Source organism: Caloenas nicobarica, chromosome 1 (assembly GCF_036013445.1).
Source record: "Caloenas nicobarica isolate bCalNic1 chromosome 1, bCalNic1.hap1, whole genome shotgun sequence".
In the NCBI taxonomy this organism is placed as follows: domain Eukaryota; kingdom Metazoa; phylum Chordata; class Aves; order Columbiformes; family Columbidae; genus Caloenas; species Caloenas nicobarica.
Genome location: NC_088245.1, coordinates 191093756 through 191119357, shown reverse-complemented (window position 1 = coordinate 191119357; position 25602 = coordinate 191093756). Strand labels below are relative to the sequence as shown.

The window sequence follows — 25602 nt, the reverse complement described above, 5'->3', positions numbered from 1 at the left end:
GGCAATAGCGCAGTGGAGCTGGAGGTCATCAGCTGCCCTGCCAGGAACGGGAGGGGAGCGAGCCGGCGTGGGGGCCGCCCTGGCAGCCTGCGGCCTCCCTGGTCAGCTCGGATGGTGCCCCAAGGGGTGCGAGGCTGCTGCTCCTCCAGCTGGGACAGGCGTGATCCAGGGGCTTCGTGCTGCATGAAGAATGGAGCCGGGCCAGCTCCAGCTCTCTCACCACCTCCTCTTCCCTCTCTGGGCATGTATTTATTTACACTTGGGCTATGAAATGGAGAGCTAAATACCAAGGTATGACATAGTTATGCCAGGGCGCAGAGTTTATTTAGAAGACAAAATGCTGTTTACAGACCTTACAGATTTTTTGTTGATGGTTATTACTTTGCAGCAACCCTTCTGCCTCTCTCCACCAGGATCAAATGGGTCTCATTTCCAAAGGCTGAGAAAATAAATGCTTGTAAAGTAAGCTGCCAGCGTTGCACTCGTCTCTCCCAGCACTGGCTGAGCCTTTAAGTCTGCTTCTGATGGAAGCTTGTGAATTTTATACACATTTGTAACTCATTTATCTGCTGCATTGCTGCGGGATCCATGAGCGGATATTGCCTTTCCTGCCCCTCGCAGCGGGAGGCAGCTGGGTCCTGCACTCGGCCGCACGTGGTTGCTCCTGCTTGGTATTCACAGGCACATGCCTCCGGCTGGTGATATATTGTTATTGGGCTGGAAGAAAAATAATGCAACCAAGCTCTTATTATTTTCTCCTTTTATCTGCTTGGTCATATTAATGTGGGATAATCATTATATAAATGCACAGGAGACGCAGTCAAGGACACATTCATTTTTAAAGTCCTCCAATGCTCTTGTACTTCAGTCATTCATCTTCTGTCTTTAATTACAGCAAGTGATCTCAGAGGCACTTAAAAGATTAAATTACTGAATTATTTGAAAAACTCAAATGCAATAACTGTATCTCTTTTCTGATAAATACCAGTGATTGCTGAAAAAGGTTGCCCAAGGCAAGAAATACTGGGAGGCCAAGGAGGCCATATTTGGCTTAGTCCAGTGATACCATTTAATTTTTCATTGTTTGCAACCATTATTTTTATTTGTATTGATAAAAACCACAAACTTTTCCATTGCTGTCCTGGTGGTTTCAGCAGTGAGATGAATGCCACTACTCGGCTGTTTACAAGTGTCCCAGCACCTCTTTGAGTGTGGAGAGAACCACACAAGACAACCAGATAACCCCAACTCAAAAAGACGTAAGGCCACAGCCGGGCACCACCGTGGCCAGGTGGCAAACCCCATGCAAGATGATCTTTGTGGATGGGGTTCTGTCTGGTGTTTGGGCTGGGTCTGGGATATAACACGTGTGGTGGCTCACTCCGTGTTGGGGTGGGTTCACCAGTGGTGGGGCTGGGACTTGGCTGGTACTGTGCCAGTGGGCAGTATGGTTCAGGCCCTGCAACCTCATGGGAAGCGGGAACGGTGGACTGCCAAAAACTGGCTCTGAAATGGTGCCCTCGCTGTCCCACAGCCCCAGGAGGGGGCTGTCGGTATGCCCTGCGTGTGGGCATTGCTGCTAATGGAGCCACGATGTATCTGCAGCCACAGAGCCTGTCCCTCCTCACCAGCAGCCCTATTGCTCACTAGGGATACCCACGTACAGCCACTGAAGAATGGGAAGTTTTTCCTAAATCTTTTTTTTTTAACCTCTTTTGCAAAGCAGATGTGTGATGGGCCCAACACTACGAGCCTGCAGAAGGGGCTGGCATGATTCTTCCTCCCAGGTCCAGGAGCAAAGGGATGTGACTCTTCAGGGAAAGACGCATACAGGCTAAAGAGCTAAAATCCTGCACACTTCGTAGGCGCAGTTCTGAGTTTCTGTCCCCTTGGGAGCAGGCTACCAGTGAGTAAAACACTGGAGCAGCCGCGAACCCAGGGTGATCTGCACTTAGAGCTGCGGTGGGCTCCACAGTCGTGCTGGTTAGTGACAGCCAGCGGTGTGGCACATGGATGGGTGTTCGGTGGTGATAAGCTCACTCCCTGCTTTCACCTAGCCCCACGACAAGTTTCTACACTGACAGAGTCTGGGGGTCTGAAAGGACTCTCTGTTTGTGGTCAAGCCAGACCAGCTTCTGGTGGTGCTTGTGGTCCTACCACAGTGAAGACCAAGCCTGGCTGGAGTCAGTGAGGTGAAGCAGGGTGTCCAAGCAGGCTGGCAGGCCCCAAGCTGCTGCCCTGCTCAGGTCTGGGGTCGGGCTGCACGCCGGCACCCAGCTACCGTCTGTCCCCAGGACGTGGCGGGGCACTGCTGGCCAGCAGATGCTGTGGAGAGGGTTACGGTCGTCGGCTCCCCCACCTGCCTTCCCACATTTATTTAATTTAAAAAAAAAAAAAGTAAGTAATTCGATATGCATCCTCTCAAGGAAAAGGAGTCGTTCCAGCAAGGAGCGGGCCAGGCGTGGCCTGGGGAAGGACAGATGGCCCTGTGGCTAATTTGCTCCCATAAATTGCAAGCTGTTGCAAATCCTCACTGTAGCAAGTGCTGGCTCTGTGTTTCAGCCATGTGTCTGTCTGGGCGCTGCTACGAGCAGGTGAAAGAGAAAGAGCAGAGTCTGCAGTTTTGGTTTCCCCAGTGCCTTTTGCAGAATCGAGCATTTTGATGAAGAAATAAGCTGTAATCCTCTAGCTGGCTGCCAGCAGAGCTCCATGCAGCTGCTCCGGCCAAGCCGCCTTTCTGCCTCCTTGGAACAGAGAAGCATAAACGATCTCCCCTCACCCCAGAGTTTTGTCCTTAGTGTGGGGCATGGGACATTTGCAGACTCGAGCCCTGGCGGGATGGCAATGCCCGACTCCCTCCATTGCAGCTGGGCCGGGACCATTGTCCCTTTGGCCACACTCCCCCTGCCCTGAGGGCTGAAGCCTGGGGCCTCCTGTGCAGCCTGGGCTGGGCGAGCGGGGAGCCCGGCCTGCAGGCGGGTGTGCCAGGACCCAGCGGGGAAGGGACCGGTTGGGCTCAAGAGCTGGGCTTAGACTGTGAGAGAGAGCAGCTGAAAACAGCTGCTTGTGGGAGGTCAGTGGTAAGGCAGTGGGATAGAAATACTGGTTTCAGAGTCGGGTGGGCGGAAGGAGATTAAGTGCCCAGGTTACTTTTCGTGCAAGAGATGTCAGCCTTCATCTGAGGCATGAAGAGCTGCTGCTGCCTGGGTCCTGTTGTGGATTAGGGAGGGTATCTGGGAGTGTGCGAGGCCTCCCCAACGTTAGCCTATAAAAGACTGGCAAATAGTCATCTGCAGTGTTGTAATGTTTTCCCTGTCATTTGCTGATTAACCCAGAACCCTTGCTCTGCATCAGCTCTTGAGTTCCACGTACTCGAGTGTTTGCTGAGCTGAGTTTCTTGCACACTGAAGCAGGACAGTCTACAGTCACACAGTGCTGGGTGGGATCTGCTCTGCATCCGTTGCCGCTTTGGGCGAAAGTGTTGGCTTTCTACATAGTATAGCTGACTGACCCATGGTGTTGTGGGAACCAGATGCCTTACAATCTAAATTGTATGTCTCAACAAAGTCCAAACACCCATCTTCTGACTGTGGGGTTTGACGCCTTGTACCGCTGATCCTGGCACACCATGATGTGCGACTGCAGTTGCAACAACACGATATACCTGGCCTAGCGCCCATCCAAAAAAGCCCTTGTGCAGCTGTGACAGACACACATCTGATAAGGAGAGCATGACATGGTCATGCTAAATCTCCAAGGGAGCATGAGCAGGTCATGCCATTTAAGTGCTGCTTTCTGTCTGGCAAGGTCTGTATTTGCACCCCAGCCTTTACATGTCACTACTGAGCTGGAGCAGCAATATCATTTTTATCCTCTCCTATTTGACCTGTAGGCTCCAGCAGTCTTCTGGATATTTCTTCTAGTATTGTCATCTCACAGTCATTTCAGTATGTTCAGTCTGCACACTCATCTAACAACGACCTGGGATCTCTTAGGCATGCCTCGATCCTCCAAGGCTGATGCCAATTCCGCACAGCAAGTGCGTCAAACTGAGGGATACCCTGCTGGTGACTCCTGCATGGCGTTGTAAAGAGGATGGATGCCCAAGAATTCAACATCTATGAAAACTGTGTATACCAGGAGCTGAATCATCTGTGTTGTTAGGTTTATGCTGACATTTTTTGCAAGGAGGGATCTACTTACATGGCTGACCATCTCTGCCATGGCAGAGAATTGGAGAAAAGTGCTTCCTTTCAGTCCAAAGTTTAATACTGAGCTTTCCCTGAATGGTGAGACATAAAGGCTTATTCCCTCCCAACAGTCTCTCATAGCTGACTCCCTGCTCAGCATCCTGTTTTCTGAGACCCTGCTTCTTTTGATAATTCAAGACAGAGTTGGAGACATACAGGCTCATAAAAAGGGACCTTTATTCCATCTGTAGAGATGTGTAATACAAACCACACGAATCACTATCCTGCTGTTTCATCTCTTTTTCTTTTGCAGTGGCTTGATGGATTTGAGGTGGCTGAAGTCAGATAATGTGAACCCAACATTCAGCATCCCCACTCCACAGTCACGCTTATGAACCAAGACCTAGATTATTGACAAGAACACAAATACAGAAGCATGACTGAATTTAGTGGGAGTCAGAGACCTGAACACTGTTGAGGACCTGAGTTTGCCTTTCTCAAGCCAGCCATCCTAGCTTAATAGCCTCTTTGGAAAATATAATCTTTGCTGTGAAGCTGATGTATATTTAAGGACACTATAATGGACAAAAATATCATTTTGAGCCTAAAATCATTATTGAAGTCCCATATCAGAACAGTTAAGTGTACAGCAGGTTGCAATAAAGAAAGCAAGGGCTTAAATTTATTGTGTTTCTTGTGTTAATGGATTAAATGAGCGCAAAAAAGGAAACATGATTCTTTAGTGTATGCAAATTTATTCAACTTTGCAATTATTTATTTACAACTAATGACTGATACCAGCAGATGAGGTAAAAATATGAGGTATTGATATGAGTATAACATTTAAAATGCAATTATCATAATGTATTCTCAATGGCAATGTAACAATACAAAATACTGTGGTAGCTGAATGGTAGACATGGCATAATGCGCATTCTAAAGAAATTTTATTTCATTAATACATGGCTTAGAGATGCCAGAAGCACATGACAGAGCTTCTGCAAGGGTAGGAGGACAATCCTACCTTGCTCATGGTGGCAGGTGGCACCGGGCCCCTTCCAGCTGAGCAGTGACTTGTCAGACAGGATAAAACCACTGTCCAGGTTTTCCCTTCATTTCCTTAAGAAATTATGTACTGTCAGACAACCGCCATTCCCAGGGCCAGAAATTCTGCGCCCGTTAATAATGAGGCACTATTGTATTCATTTATGCAAACTAATGTAGCGGAAATACTCTAACTGCTAATGTTTTGGAAAACAGCCAGCACAAACCCTGCTGCCATGGCTACAAGCATTTGAGGAAGAGGTGCTGCTTCCTGGGACAGGGGTCCTGCTGGAACCAAGGCACTGGTCTTGCCCCACCAGCTCGTGAGCCACCGCTTGCTCCCAGGCAGCCTGGACCTGGGCAGCTGTGGTGCCCAGCAGCCACCAGACCTCAACATAGCCGTGTAAAGGTGTGAGTGCTCCCCTGTCTGTAAGACTTAAAAAAACCCAGTAGTTGCACTTTGCAACTATTGTTAGCCATAAACTCAAGGTAGAAGCTCATGGGCAGCCAGCCTCCCTGGTGCTGTGAGTTGTACAACAAAAACATGGGTGAGAGAGCCCATGGAGGAAGGTGACAGTGACTTTTTTGTGGTCCTGATGCTCCATGGGGACACCAAGCTGGGTCACCCTGCCCCTGTCCACCGCAGGCTCCTACCAGCTTGCTTCCTTGCATTGCAGGGCTGTCCTCCACCAGCACAGCCTTTATGCCCGTGCATGACGGCACGTGGGACCATGCTCTAGCAGCAACCAAGGACCACACATGGCCCACCCCACAGCCCCTGTACCTGGGAGAGATTCAAAGCGCTGGCTTTGAAGAGACTTCCCTGTTTACTGAATCAGGGCACAAAACTCTCTGTCTTCATGTAGGTAATGTATCCCTCTTAACTGACCTCATACTAAATCTTAGTGGATTTTGTTGGAAGGACTGAGCTAAAACACTGGCTATGAATGACTTGGCTGTTTTATGCAGCAATAAATAAAGTCAAAGTGAACAAATACGATTAATGAATAACATTCTTATTGAATCATAGATGTAATACAATTTTTGGTCTTAGGTTAGTTAAAAAGAAAACAGAACCCTGCCTCAAAGGTAATGTCGACAAGTTATTATTATTATTTTTACTTTTAAAGCATTCTTCCATTAGCAAAATAATAGGTCCCTGAAAATGAAATGATATAATAGGCTTAAATGGCTCCAACTCCTCATAGTCAGGGGCTAATCCTGCTCCCACCAATGCCTACAGAGGCAGGATCATGCAGATCAGTGCAATATAATATGAAAATGCTTGCTGTTTCTATAAAAGCAATCTTTCCAAGTATAGTCTGCATTTAGTCTTTTAAATCTCCAAGATGTGTTTAAAAGCTTTAAAAAAGTTTAGTTATTTGTATAGTGAGAATATTAAAAGACATAGTATTCATCGGTACATCTTTGTGTCCACTGGATGTGGAAAATCTGCTTTGGAGTTTCTTAACAATTAGCCATCTCTATGGGAGAAGGAAAGAACAACATAGAAACACGCTGAATCTAGACAAAATGTGGAAAAAAAAAATCTACAGCTTAATAACTTACCAGTCTGATTTCAGACACCTCAGTACACACAGCATTATCTTGTACTCTCCAAGAACAAGCAGTTACTATGATCGCTGCAGATAGTGAGGTTCTCTAGTGACAGATATACCATTAAGGCAATAGGTAAGTTTTCAACACCTTGTACTAACAGTCAAACCTTCTGCAGCTGAGTATAAATGGCCTTCAAAATGTCTATCTCAGTGACATCTCCACGTATTTTATTTGGTGAAACCGATCCGCTCCTCATTATTTTTAAATGCACAGTAGCCTCCCTCCTCCTTAGTTCTTTTAATTCTTCCTACAGCTATTTCTAGGTACCTTCTCACAGCATATACAAACACGAAATGTATTTGAGAACAGGCATTCCTGTTATCACACGGCTTCTGCTTGGTAGCCCTGTGATAATAGCAAACACAGCTTATGTAGCAGTGACACACTAAGAAACAAATGACAGATTCATGTAAGGTCTGGCTGATGCAAGTGACTTGCACTGAGTTATATACAAAATAATTAATTTATACATATACATATATATATAGATATCATATAGATAAATATATACATACTGTACATAATTTATTTACAATTAAAATATGCTTCTTAGAAGCCTTTAAATACCAGAGTTCTGTAATACACAAGTAATGGCAATCGTCTGATTTTAAAGTAATAATGATAAAAGCTCTCTGAAGAAACATTTACTTCAATAATTGAAATTAATACAGAAGGGATGTGGTGGGGGGAGGTGATGTCTCCAGAATAAAATAACTTTCCTATAAAATTCCTGTTTCACCTTTGTACAGACCCAGGTCTGGTCTGATTTCTGCGGTTTAAATAAGATCTTTGCTTTCAGTATTCACTGCTCCCCACCAGACCTTGATTTACGCTCACACGCTCCCAGGAACACTTCCTCAGATTTTCGTTTCTGGTCCCTCGGCAATCAGAGGCTGAAATGAATTTCTGATCCTGGCAACTTCTGCTGCACACAGATGTCCAAAGCCTTTGTTGTACCACTCTGGGGAATGTCCTCTGAAGAAATGGAAAAAGAATTATTGAGAAACTCAAATACTCAAGAAATGTGCCCCGCAGGAAAGGGCTTGCCACGCATCCTGCTTCCCGCTACCCACAGTGGTGGTGGGGACTTCAAATACTTGTCACTGTAAGCATACTTTGAAGTTCTCCCTTGCAGTAATCAAATAACCAGATTTTATTTCCATGATCACATCACCACAGCAGCAGATGCTGAGCAGGGAAATGAGCTTGGATAGAGAAGTCTGCAGGAAGACTCCAAAGCAGCAAAGCTACATTGAACACGTCCTCTGCTCCCAACACCTTCCCTCCTCAAGTTGCACGTTTTTGCCCTGCTGAACAGCCATCTGCTTTTGCAGGCAGGATACTTACTTTAGGTCAATTCTGCAGATGTGGGTCAGCCTGGCTTTTCCTGAGCCACATGGCTCTATCAGGTACTGAGAGTCCATCACGATGGCTCGCACAGCTCCCATAAGAGGAGCCTCTTCATGCTCCACAGAGACGGCAACCAGCATGCACATGCCCTTTGGCAAATCTGTCCTCCATGTCCTGCAACGACATATTCAAGATGGAATCGCTTTAGTAATGAAACTGTTGAGCACATGAGTCAGAACCTGAATTAAAGGAACAGTTCTGTCTGCCTATCCTTGCTGTTATCTGCAATGCAGACACTGGACTGTCCTAGGAGTCCCTGGAGGAGTTTTGCATTCCAAGTTTGTAAGCAATATTGCTCAGAACAGGCCACAGAAACTTATCCAGCTCAGATTTTAGAGCTAGATCCTCTTCTAGAAATATATTTATTTTAATGGTGGATACCATTATTTTGATAAGAACTCCTCAGAAGTTCAGGGATACTTTGGCACAGGAGCAGGCAAATCAACCCCCCAAACTCGCATCTTCTCAAACAACTCAGAGGAAGATCTTGCAATTGGTGCTATGTACATTATTTTCCTGAAGGATAGTATGCACAATTCTGTCGTCAACCCACCACCCCAGCTGGGAATCTGACCATGACGTGGAATGGTCACTCATCTACCTTGCTGCAGGCTCTTGGTGGAGGAGTTTTGCATCTCCATATCAGCACTTTGTAACCATCATGTGTTGCGGGGCATGATACAGCCTTTTGCAGATAGACAGAATTTTGGAAAGGACATGAAGTGAGGACAAGATCATGTACAATACTCTTGGTGATTTTACCAGGGTGTTCTGCTGCAAATATCCACTGATGTACAGCAGCTGAGGAAAGTCTCCTCAGTTGCCTGGTGGCAATCATGTGACAGTCATTTGCCACCCCACACGATAAGTAGCAATGGCAAAATACAGTCTTACATGGTTTATTTGTTGCAATAGTCAAAGACTGGAACTTCATGTTTACATCTTTAGGAATGATAGTGAAGTTAAGGCTCCCTTTTCCTTAGGTAGGCTTTGGTTTGCTACCGAGCAAACACCTGAACCAATATCCTCACCAATGATCCTAGAAGGACTGGTCAACCAGGCACCCACAAAGGCATCATCCATTTGGTTCCTTCCTCTTCACTGTCACTCCAAAAAGAGACATCTCTCAGAAAGGTCCTCTTCCTTTCCAATGCCACATAGCAAGAACTAATAAGCGTTTTGCAGCCTCTGCTAACATCATCACGTGCTCGTCTACCGCTTTTCCCAACAGGATCTATGCTCCATGTTCATTTCCCTTACAGGAGGAAAGGGGCATTTTCTTGACCATAGAACCACATTCTGTCTCACCACTGTTAACACAACTATTGAGTAAATCTTACTTGGGAAAAAGTAACATAACAGTGAAATTTCATGACCATGTCACCATATATGTCTGTTAGCCAAAGATATGTAGCCGATTTCTTATTACATTTCTTTTCACAAGCAGTCAGATTTTGGGCTTGTCTGTTAAGATGTATTTTTATTTTGAACTCTTGTCAGTCATTTAAATTTTTCACCCTCTCTCAAGTTTCTGCCCTCTTTTACATGCTGCAGAAGTTTTCCACCAGGTTCAGGAGACCTAGACTTTAATACTTAACATTTTTTTTCTTGTTCTGTAACCATTTGCTACATAACCTGGTTCTCGCGTCTTTCACATCTGCCTTGACTCTCACAGGATAAGGTCTATGCCCTTTCCTGTGGTGTGGGAAGAAATGAGAAATTCCCCCTGTGCTGTGTAATGTGCATCATCTTGCCATGGGCTGCTTAGACAGGGATTATGCTGCCTTGGGAAGTATCATGTTTTAACAGGTAAGCTGCTTTCAAGGACTGTTGAAGTTTGGATGTCAGCAGATAATTTTAACATTCTGCATTTTTCTTATATGAAATTGAGCTGTTATTCAAGACACTGCGTGAAGATACTGACTTCAGAAGGTTTTCCATGTGCCTGTGCATTAATAAAAATGATGAGCTACCATGGCAAATGAAACACATGGAGAGTAGGAAATCACACCTCAGATCTACTGTGAGATGCTGAACCATCTGCCGTGAATTCCTGCACCATTCTTAGATGCGACCGTAACTACGTGGCACTTACTTGGGTCATTCTTGAAGTGGAAAACTATTTATTCCAGAGATTGCAGAAGACATGATTCCTATTCCCAGTTTTATGGATTTAGGCCAGTTTCTGTACTTTGTATATCTTATAATAGTAAAACCAGGCATGACATCTAACTCAGAGATGTTGTGATACTTAAAGAACATTAAACACTTGAGGGATCTTTAATGAAAAGTGGTGCTTGTGCAGGGCAGCTGAGAGCTGTGTCAGATCCCAGGCATACAAAACATCACCCCTATCCTCTTACCATTAGAACCTTCTCAAGGGAGCCTAATCCCCTTGTTATGACTGTCAAATTGAACAAAATAAAACAATAAAAAAAGAATAACTAAGCTTATCCTTTCACAGCAAAAAGTTTCACTGGGAAGGGGAAAATTGCCTTCCATTAAAACATAACTATTCATGTCCCCAGATGCGAATTATAATTTCACTGTTCGCTTCCCACCAATCATAAGGTATCAAATTGACTGCAATATCACTGGCTAACCTTGCTCTAGACTTGACGATACAAGTCAAAAGAGATAAACAACAGAATCTGACAGATCTCGCTGACGGCTGTTTTCAGCCCTCAAAAACATACCAGGATTCAGTTTTATAATATGTCTTTTAGTCTTTGGGGGTCATTCTGCCTGAGTTACTAGAAAGAATAAGAACTCGATGGCAAGATTTTTCTTTAACTTAATGTGACTCCACAGCAGTTCTTTAAAGAACATAAGCCAGCACAAAACCTAACAGTGAACTAAGCGGCAAATAAGAGGGCAATTATGGTCATCAAAACCTCCCTGCCACTCCCAGGCAACCTTGATGCTATGCAGAAGACCAAATTTACCACTGATTTAAGTCAATAATCTTATACAGGAAAATTAATTAAAATTATTAATAATTATTAATAATTATATAATTGATTATAAAATAATTAATTTAGCCAGGTATACTGCAGGAAGGCAAAGGAAATAGTGCTATGAGAGGACCGGTGTTTTCACATTATAAAGAACTTCCATAAAATATTTTTTAAATCTTCTAAGAGTTCCAATAATTCTGCCCTTACATCAACAATATCTGCATGTTATCATTCTCTCATGAATACTGAAGTTCATACAAGGGATGTACTATCACAATTATTTTTTATTGGGCTCATCTTTTTCCTTCAATCTCTGTTCCCTCTAATACAATTCTGACTCACTGGACTATTGCCTTTGTCAAAACTGCTTAATATTTCTCTGGCACATCATTTCAAAGAAAGCACAGACCAAGAACAGGAATGCACGAAAATCATCCTGAAATAAATAACTATAGGACTGACCCTGCAAGTGAAATATGTCAGCAGCTCCTAGCAAGCAAAGGGCCAGGATTTCAAAGGCAGAAGGTATATAAGAGAATTTTTTGTCTGTTCTGTACAGACAGATAGAAAATAGCAGAACTGGGATCAAATTTGGAATATTGATACACACCTATACATCTATTTGAGAGATTTAATCGCCTGGACGACAGTCGGAATACATATCTACTGTCTCTTTCTGTTCAGTTCCCACACTGGGATTTTTATGGTTAGCATTTCTTGGTCTACAAAGACTTCAACTGCAAATCTAAAATAACAACTTATATAGACACTGTATAACAACCTTAGCTTAAAAGCATTACTATCTTCTCTACTAAACATTTGGCTCTTAAACATCAAACATTCCCCAGAGAACAGCAAAAGCAGTGTAAAAAACAATTGGCTTCTATTTGCACTGTTTTGACAACAAACAAAGCTAGAGAGAACAGCAGCTATTATCAGACATCTGTTCTGAGGAAGAAATGATATCTGTGGCCTCAGGAGTATGTGCTGCTCAAATTACATCAGAGGAAAGGTCAGCATGCTCTAGGTGTACAATTTTAATTCAGTTTGAGAAATCAACACTGCTGCCCAGAAGTAGAGTTTATGAAGAACAGATGCAAACAGATACAGATGCAAAGGCTGAGATAAGACCAGGTCTTCCCTGCAGGCATTGCAGGAAGCAAAGGTGGTGGAGAATTGCCCTTAGCTCTTACCTTAGAACAACAAAGTCTCGGACGGGATGAGGAGCCATGCTGTTCAAAACATACTGGTAAACTTCTGTCTGCTTGTCCAGGCTCTCGACCACCTTCCACTTCAAGAAGTCCTCATCCCAGAGGTGACGTTCTCTCAGCACTCTGTTCAGGACAACTGATGGGGGGGCTTCAACTTCCACTGAGGCTTTCCAAAGCCTTAGAGGGTTCCCATCCCCAACCTGAAGTAACAAAGAACATAAACCCCCATGATCTATACGCATATGTTCAGCAAAGGATAACTGATGACAGAATCTTGGTATGGGTATCTGGGCTTTAGCTTGAGAGCATGCATATTTCCCTGCTAACCATTACCATTATTGCTACTGCTGCTGCTTTTCTGTATGTGAAAACATATGCATAGCTAGTTCTGGATGGAAAACTGAAATGATACATTACTTCTGCTCTCACACCAGTGTATATCTGGACCAGTTCCCATAGTGCCAGCGGAGCTGCTGTATTATGTCTGGTGTGACAGACACTTTTTCAAACCTAAGCATACCATGTGTAATGAAGAATACGTGTGTGTAGAAGTAAAAAGAGCTGAAAGGAGAGACTTAAACACTGGGCTGAAATAAAGCTACCACCTTGGGCATTCTGATGCTCTAGCTGGGACTAAGGGTCAATTAATCCTCCTGGTTAATTGGTGGAAGAGCAGAACGCATGTTGATTCAATTATGTATCAGGTACACAGATGTTTGTCCTCAAAATAGCTGTATTGGGAAAACAGCAAATATTGGGAAAACGCCTTTCAAAGAAGCAACACACAAACTGCTTACTAACCCTTCCTAGTTCATGGCTCCTGTTACTTGTCACACCTCCTCAGCATGCAATAAGGGGAGTGGAAGGTGCTAGGCTACGTAAAAGATTAATATCCTGAATTCCACATGTACAGCATTTCTGCATGGTTTTAGGGCTGTCACATTTCGGGCAGCAAGCAAGTTAACTGTAAGCACAGGATCTCACAAGCCCTGGTTTTCTCACCTCTCCCTCCCCTGGCATCCTCACATACCAATGCTAGCGCTCCAGAAACCTCCAGCACCTCCCACAGGCTTGGGATTGTGTCCCCAGAAACCCAACTCCCACCTTAAATTATTTTACGCTGCTATAATTCCTCCTCCCCAAAGCTTTCAGTTCCCCCGTCCTCCTGCCCTAGAGCCTCAGAGGTTCCCAGTTGCCTCTGTAGCCTCACATGCCCTTGACCCCAGAGCAGTGCATGTCCCTATTCACTCCCTCCCCTCTCCCACATCCTGCTCCCCCCTGAGCCCTGTTACTCCCTCCCCAACCTCCTGCAGTCCCTCTCTGGAGAGGTCACTCACAGAAGCTGGCTGCAAACTGGAGTAACTGTGATTTCTTTGTCCTAATAGAGGGGTTGCACTTTCCCAAATAGGGGTAATGCTGCCTCAGACCCCTAAGATACCCCTAGCCCCTAACTGTCCAGATCCCAAACTCCTCCCAGTGCCCTTCCCTTACTTTACTCATGTCACCCACCCCTAATCCACCCCCTCCTCTCAGTAGCCACTGCTGGTTTGCAGATCCCTGTTTTGCCATTGCATTTCCAGCAGCCCTGAACACCACTGTCTGCAGGGACTCCGCAGCACCCTCCTCCTGGCTGCAGCAGCCTGGCTTTCCCTGCAGAACTGATGGAGCCTGGAACAACTTCAGAAATTTTGATAGAAGTTGCAGACATCAAAAATCTACTGGAAACAAGGACAAGATGATCAGGGATAAAACTGGCCATATGGCTGGCCTGGCTAAGTAAAGCAGTGGGCAGCCTGAAGAGGTTTTTTAATACCCATGTCTGGCTGTGTTCTCCAAACTGCTGGCAAACAAGAGGAGATGGTCAGCAACTTTGCCCATCCTCCAGTCAAAGAGCTTACCCAGGTAATATTATCTCTTGTTTAAAGTCTCAGCTGACTCTCTGGCTGCATTGTTTGCTGTATCACTTTATCCATTTTGGAGACCCTAGCTTGCTTTGTGTGACTTTTCCTGGAATCTCATACCTGAATCACTGTTACATTACATTTTTAACCGCTTTTAGTAGTCTTTTAAAAAAAATGTGTGCCTAATCACATAGAATCATAGAATTGTTTAGGTTGGAAAAGACCTTTAAGATCAAGTTTAACTGTTAACCTAACAGTGCCAAGTCCATCACTAAACCGTGTCCCTAAGCATCACATCTACATGTCTTTTAAACACCTCCAGGGATGGAACCTCAACCACTTCCCTGGGCAGCCTGTTCCAATGCCTGACAATCCTTTCCCTGAATAAATTTTTCCTAGTATTCAATTTAACCCTCCCCTGGTGCAAGTTGAGGCCATTTCCTCTTGTCCTATCACTTGCTACTCGGGAGAAGAGAGCAACACTCTCCATGCTACAACCTCCTTTCAAGTAGTTGTAGACAGTGATAAGGTCTCCCCACAGCCTCCTTTTCTCCAGGCTAAACAGCCTCAGTTCTCTCAGCTGTTCCTCATAAGACTTGTGCTTCAGATCCTTCAACAGCTTCATTTTGGACACACTCCAGCACATCAATGTCTTCCTTGTAGTGAAGGACCCAAAACTGAACACAATATTCAAGGTGTGGGAAGGGTATGTATTTAGGCATGCAACAAGTCAGGGTGTTCCACAGCTAGGCTGTATTTTGCTTTGGTTTCCTTACTGCTTCTTCCATGTCTCCCCAAATTACCTTTTTGTAGGCAAGTTCTGTGTTCTCTGTACTGGAACACGTGACCCATCCTTTGAATTTTTCTTTTGCTTCTTTCTGGAGATTGTGCATGAGACTTTCCAGGAACATCTGATAGTTCCCTCCTTCCTCATCCACTTGTTTCCCAAGCTCATCCAGGGTGGGAGAACGCACTTCCGCATCCACGTAAGAGTTTCGGGACTGGGCGACCATATCGTGCGGGACCTGTGCCACAGAAGGGAAGGAAAACACACAGGGAAAACCTCCTGCTGAGATCTTTTCCTTAAGGCAATGTGTTTCTAGGCTGAGGGAGCATTCAGCATCCAATTGCAACGAGCAATGTAAAAAGGATACCTATTTCTGTCCTTGCTTATTATGCAAGATGAGAAATCAAAGCAGTATAATGAAAGAGTCTACGGCTCAGAATTGCACTACTCATGCAGAACCGTATTAGACTGACCCACTGTCTATCAGTACACATGTGTTATTCCTCTAGCCCCCAGAAACTTTGCCTTGTGCTTCTGGGGAAGGGAGATCTGAACATCATCTCTCCTCCATCTGCAGTGAAAGTAGCTGCAGGAATTACTGCATCTCTCTGTGCGATTTTAACTTTTTGCATGACACACAGAAATAAAGTGTATCGGCTTGCCTTTTTGAGATGATTAAGTTTTAATTGAGATGCTAAAAACATTGTAATAAAATGAAATGTTAAACCAGCAGATTTTTATTTTAACTAGAATAAAATTTCCTAATCCAGTAATTTGGGTTGAAAACTGCCACAGAATAATTACCCTGCATTTTTAATAGTTGTGTCTTTGCTAAAAGGGAACAGTCATAAAGAAATGAGATAAATAAACTTTAGATGGAGCAAGTTTACAAATAAGTGAGGCACCATCAACCTCTTAGCTAAGAGAAGACAGAAAATGTAAGCATAGACATAAATACTTCAAAGGATGCTGCATTATGTGGCCATGAATAATGCCGTTTGAGTCTCTCACTCACCTCAAAAAGTTTGTTGCATTCCATTATCATGTGAGCAAGTCCCTGAGTAGCTGCCAGGTTTTCACTGAGGTCCTTCTGATCTGGCTTCCCTGTTGCATATTTTTTCTGTATTACCCTGTAATTGAATTCAGTGTCTCAGGTAAAAAGAGCTGGATCTTGTTAATATGAGAGCAAACAGCAGCAGGATGTCCAGAACACCAGAGAGAAAAGCCTATCTTTAGTTTTTATTCATCACAAAATTGCTCAGACTCTTGGGCCTTTTTTAAAGGAAAAATGTTTAGCTAAAATATTGTTGAGCCAAAGGTAAAAGCAGGAAAGATTATGCATGTCCTGCATTAGGTGTTTTACATTTTGAAATGGATTTTTAACAGGCATGATGTACAGTGGTTTACGTTGTTACTGCTTAAAGTGCTTGCTCAGACACTGGTTATACATGTGCATGACCAAGAATCTCAGTGTATTCTGGACTGGATGGGAAAAATAAGTCAGAAGGAACATCAAGTTGAGACCACTAATGTTTAGCTGGGTTTAGTCGACAGTCACCATGTTACACACCATCTTAACGTGGCCCGAAATAAACCTAGTTTCCCAAGTGGCAGGATGTAGCCAGAAAACACAGAGTTAAAAAATGCTCACTGAACCATCTACTTACTAAAATCCTTTAAAACATGGTCCATCTTTTACTTCAACCAGAGCAAAATCAGGCCCTTTCCCTTCACAAAAGCCTACATTACTTATGCAAAACTCACTAGTGCCCCATTGCAATTTTGCATGGAAAGCAGTGACTGAATATTCACAGCAGCCAGCCAGGAACGCCTGCTGGGCTTGTGAAGAAACCTTCTGCGTGTGTGTGCAAGTGTGTTCCTGGCTCTGCAGCGTGGGCTCTCCCCTCTCACTGAAGCCATGCCCGGTGTAATGTGTGCGGGAAAGCAGATGCTTTGGAAAATTGTGCCCTGCGTGCCTTTAGAAATACTGAAAGCATCATTTTTGCATTAAGAATGTGACTGCTCGTAGTGTTGAGAAGCAATTTACCTCGGTGAGCTTTCTTTCTTCACTATATTGAGATGGAAGAGGGAAGGGGCCAGACAAACAGCCAGGTTCATAGGAGTCATCTGATTCTCCTCCACAGAGGTGACGTCGCTCAGGAAACACAGCAGGGTCTGCAGGACCTCCCGGTTCTCATCCGACATCAGCATGATGGCTGCCTGCACCGCCTGCAGCCGCTGCTCCTTGGGCACGTCTGGGGAAAAGCAAGGGACGTCCAGGAGGTCAGTTGTGAGATCGGATAAGGAGGCAGGAACAAGACAGAGTTAGCACACTCTGGGAACAGCTCTCTGAAGAGGCAGATGACAGGGGATGAAGGGGTGAAGACCAGCTGGTGGTTGGAGGGCCATTGTACTTGCTCCTCCATCGAGCACAGCTCACCCAACCAGTGTGTGACATTTCTCTGTTCGTTTGAAAGGCTTTTCCCCAAGAATGAGACTGAACTTCATTTAAAGTTTATGAAGGGAGAGTAGTACTCAGTACTCATATCTTGAAATGATATTTTTCAGGTTCCTTTTGTCCTCCGGGAAGACAGTTCAAAAGTCTTAGGGAAGCTTTGGGAACATACTTACACTTGTGTCCTAAACCATAAAAGAGTTTAATGAAAGCAGTAATGGATACATTTAAAAGGCATCTCAGACATTAATTTCTAAAACTACCATAAGTTTTCTCAGTTTGGACTTGGAGCCCTCCTCTGGGTATTACATACGTTCTATATAACTGAATGGAAGAGGAACAAAAGCAGATTTACAGTATGGGGAACAGCCAGCTTTTAAGATCTGCCTGCCAGCCCTGTACAAGCACTTTATTTTAAAAGCTTTCAGACTTGAATGACAAACTGAACACAGCCAAATGCTTCAAATTTTCTAGAAGTGGCAAGGCCAGGTCTTTCTGAGAAGTCAGAGGAGCCTTTGCTAAATCCATGTGACGTGTCGTTGCTCCCCAGATTGCCTCCCGGTACTCCCTCACCTGGACTGTTGTGCTGGTGGGCCTGAGGCATCGAGAAGACCTTCAGGCCTTCAAGTCACAGGTAAACATTGGGAAACAGAGGTTTTTAGAGAAATGGAGAGAATTTCATCAATGCTATGCCATATAGACTACTACACTAAGCATCTCACCCCTTCTCCTCTGTGTTATAGCAGACCAAGCCACTCTGGATATATGAAAAAGTTCTTCAGTGAGTCAGAAATCCCTTGCCAATATACTAAGAGAGGAAAAATCCTTCCTAACTTCACATTAATGATTTGTTAAACAGGATGAAGGGGAACAAAAACTCCCAGCTACAGAATTATTTAATTGCAGACATTATGAAATACAATTGGTATCCCAGCAATTTGCAACATTTTTCTTTCCGTGAAAGGAGTTTTGTCAGTACTGTCTAAAACAGAGAAATATATCTGTTGTTGGTCACAAGGAAAAAAAACCCACTGCTACTAATTCTTAATCCAAACATTGGTCTCCAACGTCTACAGAGCCCATCTTTTCCCACCTTGGTTTAAACAGACCCATCCTCAAGTCTTTCTGAAATCCATTTAAGTACTGGTGTAGTTCAAGAAAATATTTCCTAGCACTTTTTTACCCCCACTACAATCAGTGTAAAGAAGAGTTCTTCAGACTTCCCACTGCAGTTAAATGTAGGGTTATAGGGTCAGCCCCTGCCCCTTTTTACAGCATTTCATTGTTGGCTGGTAGCAATGTTTCACTCTTCAGCCTCGTGGCTGTTGTGAATTCTAGCAACATAACCCTGTCTTGGAGATGGGGAGTCCTTCTGGCTACAGACCTAATAACGCTGATGATATTGAGGTCTGCCATGTCTCTCTTCCTTTGGCAAGGGGGTAGTTTACTTGCAGTGTCTCCTGTGCCAAGGTAGGACATTCCCAATTTTCATCAAGCGATATTTTAAAGGTGAACATGTCCGTCTAGTGGATAATCTCCTTAGCCACTTCACTATGGAAACAGTTGTGATTGCCATTTTATTAGCACCAAGAATTTATGTTGCTTTTCTGAATAAGCTCATTGATGTGTGGTAGGCAGACGTGACCTGCAACTTAGGAGCAAGAAAGAAAAAGGGGAAATGATGGTCCAGGGATAGGCACCATTTCAGTTCACTGGTGGCCCAAGACATCATGTATGACCGAATCCATTAAATTTATTTGTGATGCTGGCTCACATGCAGGATCACAGCATTTCTCTACCAGCTACAGACACTGCAATGTTAAACACATTAGTGACTATGTGTCACAGGCAGACTTTTACTGTAAAGGGAGGCATGGAACTAACTTAGATTCTTTAGCACTGGGGTTACACAGTATTTAAAAATGGCTTTCCATTGTTTTGGCAGCTGAAACATCTGCAAGTGAAAAGACTAACACTTCCAATTATTTGGCTTAGGCTGGCTGGATACGCTTTTCTGTATCTGCCAGAGCACTGGCTGACTGGCCTTCATAATGGACACTGTCAGGAAAAAACCTCTCATTTCTTTGGCTTTTTAGTGTTTTCCTCATCGTTTTTTTCTCCCTCAGTCTGGAGAAGAGATACACAGTCATTTCCTGATCTACAGGGATTTTCATCATTCTGATACATTTGAGTCTCAGATTTTGCTGAAGACTGAAATGAAGAAATCTTGGGTTTTTTTCTCTTTCTCTGTGAGACCTCTACATAGAAGCTGAGGATGTAAACAAAGGCAGCTTGTTGCTTTCATATACATTTTGTTAACTATAATGAAAAGACAAATCACAGCAAGGAAGGGGACTGCACAGGTGTATGTTCTCATGGTCAAGTATCACTTTTCCATGCCCAGAAGACTCATTTGTAGTGAGATGCCTGCATGAAATGTGCCCACAGTTTAAAGAAATCTGAAAAAAACCATGACTCATCACAATTTTTATGTCCATGGCAGCCCATCTTTCTGGCTTCTTTCTGATTGTGAAGCTGCTATTTTCAAAGCTCCTCAAGATCTGCACACTGTCTTTCCATTAAATGTGCTAGTATTTTGACATTGGAACCTTCAGAGAGTTCTAAATATCTCTCAGTGAAAGATTTTGAAGGCAGAGAGATTCTTTCATACCTCTCAAAACCGAGCAAAGGGAACCCCACCCAGTGATAACATACAAAAATTATTTACATTATATTATTAAGTAATATATATTATTTGTAATTATTTGTTTATAGTAATAAAAAATAATAAAAATATTGCAACTTACATTGGTAGATGTGTAGGAAAGTCTCTCCCAGCTTACTTGTAAGGAGAGGTTCTGGCAAGTCCCTAAAAAATTGCTTCACCATGTCTGCCACATCATATGCTGACTGGTCTTCGTAGCTGACATTTTCTGGGGAGCTCTCATTCATCTGACGTAGGGCCTGGATTCGGGATTTCACTCCAGATTTTCGAAACAGACCCACCTAAAAAGTCACCATGGTGAATTGAGTTTAAAAAAAACCAAAACACAGTTACTTAAAGAATATTTATATTAAGAAAAAAAAAACAACTATTAGAGGGAACTTTAATGACGACCAAAGCTTGGGTTGCTTATTTTACTCTACGCAAGAACAAGAGAAATGTGCAAATGTGATGGCCATGACTTGTCCACAGTCTCATAGGCAAGTACATGCTCCCATGGTGGTACTGCAAGAGTTAATAACACTGCTGCTCTGTATCCCCTCCTAAAGGGAGAGCTCAGAATACATGTGTTTTCCCTGCTGCCTGAAGAGTTTAAGCAAGATGCTCAGCTGATATAAATCAGCATGGCTTGCTTGGCTTGGGTGACTGTCTGTTGATTTACTCCAGCTGAGAATCTGGTTCTTCATGTTTATTTGGATAGATATTTTGAAGACTAACAACAAAATATTATGCTCAGCTAAGTAATAAATGCTGTGGCAAAAAAAAATAGTACATCCTGGTGGAACTTTAAAATCAAGACCAAATCTATTTTTTATCCTTCCTGCTTTCTGCTTCCAACCAGTTTCCCCAAATCCCACTGAAAAACCCAGTTCAAAAGTGGGGGCCACAGAAGGATTACTTGTGCAGTGTCGCTAAGATACATTTTTATCCTGTTTTCTTTCTATTCTAAAGGAAGCGGTAATTCTTCAAATGATGTCTTCACAGCAGTGCTGCCCTTTTGTGTCCTTCTCGCCAGTGGAATTCCCCTGGGGCGAATTCCTGGGCCTCAACCACATTATTTATTCCCAAGTGAGTTTACAGTGTTTCATCTGTGAAATGTTAGCACTGTTTTCCCTCAGTTTTGCAGGGGAAAAGGTGAAACACTGAGGAAGACCTACGAAAAAGCCACATTTCAGGTTTGGAGTTACAGACTGGTGTTCCTCCATGCCCGCTGTCTCGCTGGTGGTCTGTTCAGCTTTCTGCGTGGCATAGTCCACAAACAAAAATGCGTAAAGGCAAGGAAATAATGCCTTTTGGCTTTCCTCTTCTCTCTTCTGCCAGCATAGAGTTTGTGTAGGTCCTTCCTCTCCCTAGAATGCTTCCCATGCTCAGGAACATGGTATTTAGGACTTTAGTTAAATTGCACATTAATGACACTAATTATACCCTATGCAGCAATGTGAGGGGACACATTTATTTAAATGGAGATGACCTGCTACACCAGACTGGCTGTGAGTGGTTCTTCTGCTGTGTGTTCTTATTGATGAATTTAGCATTGCTGGGGTGCCATATTTATGTGTAAGAAATAGAGAACTGGTGTGTGCCCTGTGTACATCCTGGCGCAATTTATTTCTGACAAGAGAATACAAGAAAGAGCATCTGGTGCTTTTCATCTGGTTTTCCCTTTCCCTTTCTCTTCTTTTAAAATCCCTTTTCATCTTAGAAATGTATGCTGAAGATGCAGGACGACTCATGCTAATTCTGTCCAAAATATACAGTTTTGGCATGTGGGAGATAAATGTGGGAGCAGAGACTCAGTTCTTTGCTTTTGATGGAAAGTGTCCTTGCTGGTATAAAGAACCTTTAAAGTCTTCCAGCTAAGACTGATTTAAGAGGTCAGACATCAAATCTCACCTGCAGAATCTCCTGCTGCACATCATTCTGCTAGTTTTGATCTCTATTTTTGTTTAATGGTATTTATCCAAACTCCTATTTCCCTTTTTCTTGGAAAGAAATCATAATTACAATGACTTAGAGTGACCTCAGCTTTACCAAGCTCTGATCCCGTTCAGGACTCCAGCCTGCCTTCTGCAGTGCATGGAACAGACACGTAAGCAAGAGGCTGGAGGAGACTGGAGGCTGCTCAGACCTCTGGCCAGGCATTAGGAGACTTTGAATTAAATGGGAAAAAAGGGAGTGACTGTAAAGCAGAGAAGCTGAATTGCCTGGAGGGTTTTGGCCTAGAAAGGTTTTTGGTGGAAAGATATTTTAAATGGTCCCAATCTGTACGTCTCCTCCTTCATTTTCTATTCAATATTTTCCCAGTTCCCCTTGGAGTGGAAGCTCAAGCTGAGTTGAAATGGCCCTTCACGTAGCTCTGATGCTTCCCAGCAACTAAACCCTTCTTCTCAAAGTGGATATTTGTCTGAAACTGCCCATAGACATTCATTTTGACCGCCTCAAATCTCTCAAGAGCTTTTTCTTTCTCTTCGGTTTTACCCTCCCTTTTGCTTTCTCCCCTCCTCTTTTTCCTCTTTCAGCCTATTGCTCTGCCACTTAGCTCACCAGCCCATCCCTATCCCCACATCTCCTGTTCCTCATACTTGGGCAAGTGTCTCCTCCTCTACTTCCACCGCTGATTCCAGTCTTGCTGCATCACTTTTATTCCTACGCCGGGTTTCGCCCCTCAGTACACAAACCCAGATTACCAAAGCAATAACCAGGCACGTTAGCTACTGAATATATTGCTTCTCGTTGTCTCTATTAATTTTCTCCTTCCATCCCCTATTAATGCATTTCCAACAGGCTATTCCTCCCACCCCTCAACTCCTGTACAACTTATGGTAGAGAGAACTCATCTCACCTCACTTTTGACATCTGGGAGTTAGATGTCAAGGTCTGACCACTACAGGATGTCTTTACAGTCAATAGAGAGAAAGAATAGGAAGTGCCTCGGTCTCCCCCCTGGCTGTAAAGGGAAATGGCTGTGATTCACTGCTAGGCATTTAATATTTAGACTTCCCTTTTGGGGATGATGACTGTCACCCAGCAAAACAACTTGAACAGCAACCAGAATGGTAATCAGAAAATGGAAATATTCAGAACTGACCATTTCCACACTTTTTGTGTGCTCAGAGCTAGGAAAGCAGCAGAGTCTATGGAGTAAAATGCTCTTTGCTCCTTTTGAACTTAGGACTACCTAGAAGCAGTTACAGAAGAGATCATATGACATGACGTCAATAATAGCAGAGGACTGAACTCAATCAGCCAGGGGGTTTCTCCCAGTCCTATTTTCGTAAAGATACATCTCCTCATCCTTAGGAGAATAACAGTAAAAATATGATTGGTATGTCCCTGCTCTGTAGCTAAAGGGAATCAAAAAGTCTGAAATACTTTGAGCATGAGGGTCTCCCAGCTGGCTTGTTCCAGCTAAGAACACTATAAAAGGAAACGTACCGTAAGGGCTTTGGCATCGAACCCCTGCTGATCTAACTCTATCTGGATATATCTGACTTTGTCAACAGAATACTTTGAATATTTTGCTGAGTTTGCTCTCTATTCTTGGACTTTTCTTTCTTTGCTAAGCAAATAAAACCTTTTGTACCATATCTTGTGAAATGGTGAATGCAGTTAACCCTCAGCAGCAACAGTCATGCATAAGCAGTGCAGGTATGGCTAGAAGCTGGGAGTTCTGAGCTCTGATTCAATAGACACAAAGATCTCATGTCATTCTTTGAGGTAGGCTATTGCATACAAATCAGCAGGACTGTTAAAGCTACAAGAATTCAACAGATTAGCTGGATACAAATCTCAAAATGGCAAACCATTAGTGTTGGCAGCAGGTATCAAATCACCAGAGGAGAATTGGGCCCAACATGAGATAGAACAATCTTCAAATATTTCTGGTACTAAGTACAAAAAGGTTCACCCTTGCTTGCCCAGGGTGGCTTTTTAGAAAAAAAAAAAAATCAACTCAGTTCCTGGAGTAAAGTTCATACCTGATCTAGACAGTTGCTCCGTAAGTAGTGTAGTGCTTGCTGTATACTCTGAGGAAGAGGCTGTCCTGTTCTCTGGACGTGAACTATCAGAGGCACACCAAAGACGTTCTTGTCCTTGTAGTCAGGGACTTTCATCCTCTTCATGAACTTTGGCACAGACCTGAAAATTAACATGAACAGCCTGCATGAAAATATCAGGGTATTTACACAGTCTCTCTGAGTAACACTGCTGGCAGAAACTGGTAACTGGGGCCACCTCCTTTTTATAAAGATGGTGAAAAAATGTTTAATGCACAACACATGGAAACTTTACAATCTGTATAACTGATGAATTTCTTGACAACTTTTATAAGTAGATGGCCTCTGGCTCTAAGACAGAGCGTAACAATCTGCTCTAACAAAAAAAACTTTTATTATGCAGTTATCACTCAGCTGAAGCCAACATGGTCTAAAGCATCCATTAGGAACTTAAAAGAACAGCACAGCAAAGCATAGTGGAAAGGGTATCTGAGAGAAAAGGAGGTTCTGTCCTCGAACATGCTGAAAGATTTCTATACTACCAGTTACATGATTTAGCATTTCTATTGACTAACAATTTACAGTAATAAATGATGGTGAGAAATCCCTATGTGCCAGGTTCACCCCTGGTGTTACATGATTTATTCTAGTTGAGTAACTTAAGTGAAGCTGATGAGCTTACTTTCTTCCAAAAATGATGGTGAAAATGAGAACAAACCAGATTCCCTTTGTGGGAGTCATGACTGCAGTGGAATTAAAAAAAAAAAAGAAGGATGAGTATGACCTGAATGTGACAAAGATTTTTCTCATCTGTGTGGGAAGGAGATAAAAGTTGGATTAAATGACCTACTGAAGGAGTGTAACATATAACTTTACAACTGTTTAGAGTCCCACTCTTATAAATCCTTAGATACTGATTATAAAAACTGAAGAAATATTAGTCAGGAGGGAAAATGTCTGTGTGAACAGCAGGTTATAGAATTTGTTCTATTCTAGTCTGCTTATTTGGAGTTGGTTCAGGTGAGATTTATTTCAGTGCAGACGTTGTCAGCTAGCCAAAGGGAGCTGCACCAAAGGAGAACAGTGATCTGAGGGTTCATCTGGTTGAATTTTAGCTCTCTAATGGATATTTAGAAGGAGCTAGCAGTCTAGAAAGCCTCTATATGAACTATGGAGCAAGGCATCTCTGGAAGGTGACCCGAACCCCGAGCCTTGGATAGAATGAGCTGCCTTTGGAGTTGCCTGTATTTTTCCACTGACCACAGACAGCCGACCTGACTTTCTCAGATTAGATTTATAAATTCTCG

General features: G+C 43.4%; 1 protein-coding gene across 5 annotated transcripts in view; it reads right to left on the bottom strand.

The window, feature by feature from the left end:
* Positions 1–4992: 4992 nt before the first annotated feature.
* STARD13 (StAR related lipid transfer domain containing 13) overlaps positions 4993–25602 on the bottom strand; it is a 307752-nt gene continuing 287142 nt past the window's right edge. For all 5 annotated transcript variants that reach the window (XM_065628745.1, XM_065628737.1, XM_065628764.1 and 2 more), the window contains 8 exons: positions 24278–24437; positions 20383–20581; positions 17168–17375; positions 16136–16250; positions 15137–15358; positions 12415–12632; positions 8202–8378; positions 4993–7829 (listed from right to left, as the gene is read on the bottom strand). In XM_065628745.1, coding sequence (XP_065484817.1) covers positions 7712–7829; positions 8202–8378; positions 12415–12632; positions 15137–15358; positions 16136–16250; positions 17168–17375; positions 20383–20581; positions 24278–24437 — 1417 coding nt within the window. In that variant the 3' untranslated portion in view covers positions 4993–7711. The remainder of the gene's footprint in view (positions 7830–8201; positions 8379–12414; positions 12633–15136; positions 15359–16135; positions 16251–17167; positions 17376–20382; positions 20582–24277; positions 24438–25602) is intronic.